Genomic DNA, 7,922 nt, shown 5'->3' on the forward strand with positions numbered 1-7,922 from the left:
TGGAAGGCTGCCTCCCCCAACCCCACACCCTCCTACCCCCGCCCCCATCCCAGCTCATCCAGGCTGCAATCCCTCCTGCAGGTCCAGAAGCTTCCACACCTCCCTCCCTCTCACAGCAGGGCTGGTTTCCTTTGGTTACCAAGGAGAAGCAAGGGCCTCTTCACCCTAGGTGGGTTAGGGGAGGGACTTGCTGGCCTTTGCAGCTGAGTTTCCCTGCTGGAGTTCTGAGCCTATGGTAGGGATGAGGGATGAGGAGTGAAGCCGCTGGAGTCCTTTTTAAGACTGCAGACCTAAGTGAGCAATAGGAGGGGAAGGGCTAAGGGTGTGATAAGTGTGGTGTTCCACTCCCCAGAGATCAAGTAGGCTGGGCCTGGGCTTTGTCAGAGAAACTATTTTGCCCCTTTTTTTGTGATTCCACAAATTTGGAATTCCCAAATGGGAATTTTGGAGTAACCTGGCCTGAGGTAGGGTCTAACATAATGAGTTTGAAAGATCGGGAATCCCCAGGACCCTGAGGACAGATGCCTGTGGTGAAGGAGAGGCTGGTTGAGAAGGCACAGGAATAACCAGAGAAGTGGGTGGAGAGCTGGATGGTAGGTGGAGGACTGTTTCAGGTAACCCATCAGAGTGTCCAGGAACACAGTGTTCAGGGTCACAGAGATGCTCATGGGCCTAAAGAGGGCCAGAGGCTTTGGCTTCTCAGTTCAGAGGAAGGGAGCTGAGGACAACTGAGGACCAGGGGTGAGATGAGCAGGAAGGGAAAAGGACTTCCTCCAGCATCTTCAACTTTCCCATTTGGGCAAGTTGGAGGAGCCCCTCACCAAAGTGGGCATTTGAGAAGGATGCAGAAGATCTGAGACTTCTTCTGAGAGGAAGGAATGTGCTAGAGATTCAAGCATTGAATCCTAGGTCTGTGAGGAACGTCAAGGGTGGTGTGAGCTGTGGGGCAGGAAGAGTACAGCTCCGCAGAATTCTCATAGATCCCCATGGGGCCTCAAGTTGAAGGATACAGGCCACAATCCAGTTCTGTGGAAGGACTCTGTGCTTGGCAGTGATTTAGGGGTGAGGGAACCTGGGCTGTTCAGATCAGCACCAAAAGGAGACCCCCAGGCTCCACACTGGTGATGAAACGAGAGAACTCATGAACTAGAGAAAGTGGGAGGTCCACTGGAAAAGTGCTATGAACAACCAGTCTGGGGCATTTAGGAAGCAACCCCAACATTCCGTTATTTCTTATGCTTTTGTGCATGGAAGTAAGACAGACAGATATCAGTTCAAACTTCAGCTTCTCCACTTACTAGCTTTGTGATGCTTAGCAAGTTACTTAAGCTTTCTAAACCTCTGTTTCAGTTGCAAACTGGGGATAATAGTGTTATAACAACAAAAATAATCCTCAATAATAAATTTGAAGATTTAATAAAGTTAGGTAAGTAAGTCATCTAACATCATCATAATATCCAACACATATCTTGAGTGCCAGCTGTGAACCCAGCACTATATGAAATGTCTCACACACATCACCTCCTTAATCCTCTAGATAATTCTGTGATAGGTACCATTAATTACCATCTCCATTTATGAAGAAATGGAGGCCTAATGGGGTTCAATGACTTGCCGAAGGACTCTCAGATGCTAGAAAGCAGAGTGGAGATTTGAGCTTAGGCAGTATAACTCCAGAGTCCTTACCCAGTTGCTACACAGCCTCCTGCTGTACACATGCTAATAAAGGCCTAGAGGTCAATAAGTCGTAGCTCTACATAGGCAAGGATATGGTTCCCAAAACACTTGTCCACCATACATAAGCCATCAAAACTAAGGACAACCTTGGACAAATTGGGAATGTCTCATCACTTTATATTACCTGTGTTTGGGCATGTAGAGAACAGACTTTAACACCTAACCCTTTGAGTTATGGCCTAAATGTGATTTCAGGACCCTGGACCCTGGTCCTGAGGACACAGAGTAGGGAATTAGGGGGAGGAGAATTGGCTTTTCCAACAGGAGGGGAGACTACAGGCTGCTGGAGTGGAAGCCAAAACTGAGGGGCTCCCACAGTAATCAGATGTGGGGGTCCTGAAAGAGAGCTGTATGTGACTCCCCAGTTTCTGGTTCAGGCATCTGGATGGACCCTGATGCCCCTGGCCAAGGTAGGGAGCCAGGAGGAGGAGCAGCTTGGGGGAGGCACTGAGCTCTCTTGGGTGGCAGTTGAGTTTGAGGGTGCTGGGAGGCAGGCCAGTAGACCTGAGTATGGAGCTCAGAGGAGAGGTGAGAGCTGCAACTCATCAACAGGGGTGAGGCAGGGTGACTACAGCACGTGAGGGGTGGGCAGAGTGAGAGGAGCTTGCGCTGGAGACTTTGAGAGAGAATGATCAGAGATGAAAGAGTGGGGCAGCCTTGCGGTGGGGGAGAGGGCAGGGGTCAGGCACACTACCTGCCAGAGAGGGGCCACACCTTACATCATCTTTATAATGTTAATGATAGGGAGGTGAGGAGTTTGTCTTGCTCATATCCTTTTAAATGTACTTTGTTTTATATTTTATTAGTTTTTAATAATAGATTAAAAAAAAAACATTTAGAACGAAAATTCTCCTTAGAAGAATCCTCAGTGTCGGGTAATAATTTGCTTGCCCAAAACATTTTTGTAGTATCTCTTTGAAAAACCAAGAAGTTATTAAGTGAAAACTATCAACTCTGACCTTAGTATGAGGTTAATGGTTTCAAAATTTGCCTTGCAAATGACATCAGACCTGGTGCTATGGAGGTTTCTATAAATATCACGGGATGGTAGGGGATCTTTTTTATACCAGCCAGGCACATAGGGCCCATAGAGGGAAGCTCTGTCCCTTCCTTTCGATGAGGTGGCTCTGGGCTCTGGGAATCATCCCAGGATAGTGTCCTTCCCAGAGGTGGGTTGCAGGCTCCCATCAGCAGCAAAAGCAATTAGGACCAGACCTCAGGGGAAAAAAAAAAAAAAAAAAAAGGCCAGGTCCTAAGACAGTGAGGCATTAGGCAGTGAGGCTGGGCTCATCCCATTCCAGAGGGTGCCTGCCTGGCCCCAGATGGAGTTACCCAACATGTGGCCTCCCAGGAAGAAGGAAAGGCACCACCACCTACCAGGATGGTGAGGGCTGATGCTATTGTGAGTAATGTCTGGAGAGCCGGCTCTAGAGCAACACCCACCAGCCACCTGGGGCTCCCCCTGCCAAGCTGGGTCCTGCTCCCTTGGGTGTGGTCCGCAGGGTATCTTGGGAAGCACCTGGGCCTGAGGGGAGATCAGGAATGTTTCAGGTCAGGACTTTGGAGGGAGCCCAGATGTGGAGCTATCAGGAACGGGGCTGACCTGCTGTCTCTATCCTCTTCTCTTGCCAAGAAGGCCAGGGCCCGCTGTCCTTCTATCCAGCCCTGAACACCAGCACTGCCACTTTGCCCATGGAGGTAGGGAAGGGCCTCACACAAAGATATCATCTCTCCCATGGAGGTAGGAAAGGGCCTCACACAAAGATTCATCTCAGGTTAGCACTCAAGAAACAAGTGTCCAGGGTATCCTCTCCCCAGCCTAGGACCCCTGTCCTTCATAGTGCCTTCATCCTCCACATACCCCTTCTAGTACTCTTTTCAAATATTATTATTCGAATATTATTTCAGAGCAATCTCCACAACAGCCTGCATAGGAAGATACTATTATCTTGTTTTACAGATAAAGAAACTGAAACTCACATAGGTTAAGTAACTTGGCCAAAAGTCATACAGCAAGTCACTAAGCAAAGTCAGAAATGCAAAGTCATCCGAGACCGCTAAGGGGCACCCATTTCCAGCCATACCCTCTGAGGGGCCATTAGTCAGAAAGCACCAGCTGGTTATTCCACAATTCTGGACACAATCTGTTAATTTGCATTTGTTTTGCATAAGGGTGTCACAAATACATAGATATCTTCTGTTTTCGCCTCTCTGCGCCTCTCTCTCTCTCTCTCTCTCTCTTTCTTTCTCTCTCATCTCACTCACATCACACACACAAACACAGCCAGTCTCTTCTTCCTTGAGATGCCTGGAGGGCTGGGGAGCACCATCTGGTCCCTTCCATCTGCCAAGGACACCTTTGCTCGTTCAGATTGTTCCTTCTCATTGGTCACTACACAGTGCCCCAAGTCAGGGAACAAATCTGAGGGAAAACTGCCTGGAGGAGGAGCTTCATGCCACTGGGCAGCCCCATGTCTGCCTGCAGTCTCAGGGAACAATAAATGGGGGTAGAGGGTGTCCCTAGCCCCAGATACACCCTCTGTTTCAGCCCCAGTTTAGCTGCCTTTTTGCCTCTCATGACTTCTCTTCCCGCTGCCACTGTCTGGAATGCAGGGAGGCTGGGAGAACTAGAAGGAAGGCTGGGATGGGGAGACTGAAGGGAGGGGGCCTGGAGCTTGAGCCCTCAGAAGGGAGGAAGAGAAAGTGCTGGCACACTGGACAGGGTGTGGGTCCAGTTCCTCATATCCTTACTCTCTCAGTCTGCACTGTCCAAAACAGTAGCCACCAGCTACTTCAGATTTTGAAGGGTTAGTATGAAAAATATATATATATAATATCTCCATAATTTTTATTTTGATGACATATGTAAATGATAATCTTTTGAACATATTGGGTTAAATATAAAATTAATTTCATCTGTTTCTCTTTACTTTTTAAATATGGCTACTAGAAAATGTAAAATAGTATATGTGGCTTGCATTTTGGCTTGCATTATATTTCTCTTGGCCACTGCTATTCTCAACCCATCCTCTGGGCCAGAAAGTTGCTGTTCTGCGAAATACTTCATGCAGGGAGCTGTTTTGAACTAAATGGTTCTTCATTATTTTATTCAGTCTTTTGACAATAGACACCCCACCCTCACCTTCAGAGGGGTCGTACAATGGACGGGTAAGAATATGAACTTGATAGACTGAGTTTAAGTCTATCCTTATTAATTTTAAGCTGTGTGACATGGGGCAAGTCAGTTAACCTCTCTGTGCTTCAGTCTAACATCAAAAAATGGGAATAATACAAGTGCCTTTCTCAAAAATCCTTTTTTGAGGATTAAATGAGTTAATAATGCATACTAAAAAAAGTGTCTAGCCTACAGCAATTGCTTGTAATTGCTATGTAGTTCTCATTATCTAAAATTTGGGGCTGTTCCTGCTACAGTTTCATGTGTCGAAGTATACTGTGCCTCTTTGAATGCATTCACTCCTCCCAATCATCTTACTGGTAACTGTTATCCTCATTTCACAGAGGAGACATCTGAAACTCAGAGAGGTTCAGTAACTTTCTCAAGACCACACAACTAGACAGTGGGATTTGCACCTGGATCTCTTCTACTCCAGAGACTGACCATTAAGAACCACTCTGTGCTACCTCTCTTGGTAAAATACCCACTGAGACTCTCCAAAATAATACTTCTACCCCCTCCTCTGGCTCCAGGTTCCCACCAGCCAGTCACCAGCATGCAGGAAATCTTAACGACACCGATAATCTCGGCTGGCAGCCGGTCCTTAACGGCCACCCAGGACTGGCCCTCCGCTACAGGCCAAGCTTTGAGCTCAGGCCATCAGCTCTCAAAGCCCTCAGTCATCCCACCTCCTGTGAAGCCCAGAGGTTCGAATCCCAAGAGTGATGTATATCTGATGCGCAGGATCATTGCCGAAGATGCTGAGTGGTCACTGGCCATTGTTCCTCTGCTCACAGAGCTCTGTATTCAGCACATTGTCAAGAACTTCCAGAGTGAGTCTGTCCCTGCCTGGGGCGGGAAGGAGAAGGCCAGAAATGAGGCAAGGTGGGTGGGGACTGGCTGGAGGAGAGGCCTCAGAGGCTCGGTTTTGGGGAAGCCCCTCCCCTCCCCACACAGCATCCTCATCACCACTCAACATTTCCCTTTGCCCCTGCAGCCAGGACAGTTTCTCTTGTTATCCCCACTTCCAGGCCCCACCAGACTCTCACCCACACTGTGCCCTCCATGTCTATGCCCTCTCCTCATCTGTCCCGCCCTCTCCTCATCTGTCCCACTCTCTCCAGCAAAACCCAGCCCAAACCTTATTTACTTCCTCCTCCAGAAAGCCCTCCCTGGTTGACTGACCTCCACTCTCTTGGAGTCTTCCTCGGCATGTATAGGTTTTTGGTTTGTTCTACACTCTGTGCTCTGTAAATGTTCATCCTTCTCAAAGACTAGTTGCTAGCCTCTTCTATTGAATGGAGCTCTCTGAGGACAAGCCCACCCATTTTGTCTACAGCACCTATCACCACACAACTATAAAATATTCATTTGACTTGTTTATTGTCTGCCTCCCTTCATAAGAGGGAGTGACTTCCTCTGTTTCATTCACTCTTGTACCCTCAGCACTTAGAACAGTGTCTGGCACATAGTAGGTGCTCCAAAATGTTTGTTTTGTTTTGAAATGAATGAATCAAATCAAATTGAGAGCCTCTGAGATCAGGGATTGTCTCCTCCATCAGACTAAGTGATGATTGAAGGCTGGACCTGAGATTTGTCCTCAGATGGGGAGCTCCCTGAGACCAGAAGCTAAGATGTCAACCTTCAGGCAGGGAACACCCCAAAGTCAGGAACTGTGTCTCCTCCCTCAGATTGAGCTTCTCTGATAGTAGAGTCTGTCTCCTCTCTCAGACTGGGGCTCCCTGAGGGTAGGGGAAGGTTTTCCCTCCCTCAGTGCCCCCAGGCAGGCAGAGCACAGGATACCATGTTGTGGTGTCTCCAACAATATGACCCTGCTCTCCTTCCGCTATTCCCAAAGACAACCCTATCCTGAAGCAACTGCTTCCAGAGCACCAACAGAAGGTCCTGAACCTCCTGTCCCCTGACTTGCCGCTGTCTGTGACTGCCAACCTGATCGAAGATGAGAGCTACTGGAACCGCTGCTGCGTGCAGCGCTGGCCCGTGTGCCACGTGGAGGACTATGGCGGCCGCTGGAAGCGCATGTTCTTCGAGCGGCACCTAGAGAACCTGCTAAAGCACTTCATCCCAGGCACCACGGACCCCGCCGTGATCCTCGACCTGCTGCCGCTCTGCAGGAACTATGTGCGCAGGATACGTGTGGATCAGTTCCTTCCTCCCGTGCGGCTACCGCTCCCACCGCGGAAAGGGGATCAGTCCGACTCTGGCAGTGAGGGAGAGATGGAGGAGCCTGCCACGGACCACTACCAACTGGGTGACCTGGTGGCTGGCCTGAGCCAGCTGGAGGAGCTGGACCTGGTGTATGGTGTCAAGGACTGTGGCATGAACTTCGAGTGGAACCTATTCCTCTTCACCTACCGCGACTGCCACTCCTTGGCGGCCACTGTCAAGGCATGCAACACCCTCAAGGTACCTACCATCCCCGCCCCAAGCCTTCCCCCATTTCTCATTCTCAGTGTCTCTCAGATTTCCTACCCACTCCTTTTCCTCCACTATCGTCGTCATCCTCCTCCCATTTCCTTATTCATTGACCGAGTGTCCTTTTATGCATCCCTGCACCCAGATGAGTTCTGGGGATGCAGAGGGGAACAAGGCACTGCCCTTCCAGTTCACCAACCATTTAATCATCCAACAAACATCTGTGCTGCAGTCTCTGTCCTAGGTGCTGAAGATTCAGCACTGAGCAAAATTACACCATTTGTGCCCTGTGGAGCTAGCTGTCTAGTGGGATGAAAGGCGCTAATCAGCAACCATATGAATGTAAAATTGCAACTAGGGTAGGGTTGCCAGATTTAGCACAAAAAAAAAAAAAAAAAAAAAAAATGGCAACGGGGGGGTGTGCCAAATTAAAAAAAAAAAAAAAAAAAAAAACAACCAGGACGTCCAGTTAAATTTGAATTCCAGATACACATTGAATAATTTTTTGTATAAGTATGTCCCAAATATTCTGGTTAGAAGAGAGAGAGCCTGCCAGGAAATCAGAAGAGGAAAA

At 48.6% G+C, this 7,922-nt stretch overlaps 1 protein-coding gene across 1 annotated transcript in view; it reads left to right on the forward strand.

Annotated features, from left to right (window-relative positions):
• Positions 1–5,468: 5,468 nt before the first annotated feature.
• The window catches only part of TCTE1 (t-complex-associated-testis-expressed 1), a 6,404-nt gene continuing 3,950 nt past the window's right edge, over positions 5,469–7,922 (forward strand). Inside the window, exons 1-2 of the mRNA XM_025042853.1 lie at positions 5,469–5,745; positions 6,771–7,339. Of these exons, the coding sequence (XP_024898621.1) occupies positions 5,469–5,745; positions 6,771–7,339 (846 nt within the window). The remainder of the gene's footprint in view (positions 5,746–6,770; positions 7,340–7,922) is intronic.

Source organism: Pteropus alecto, unplaced genomic scaffold (genome assembly GCF_000325575.1).
Source record: "Pteropus alecto unplaced genomic scaffold, ASM32557v1 scaffold7, whole genome shotgun sequence".
NCBI lineage: Eukaryota > Metazoa > Chordata > Mammalia > Chiroptera > Pteropodidae > Pteropus > Pteropus alecto.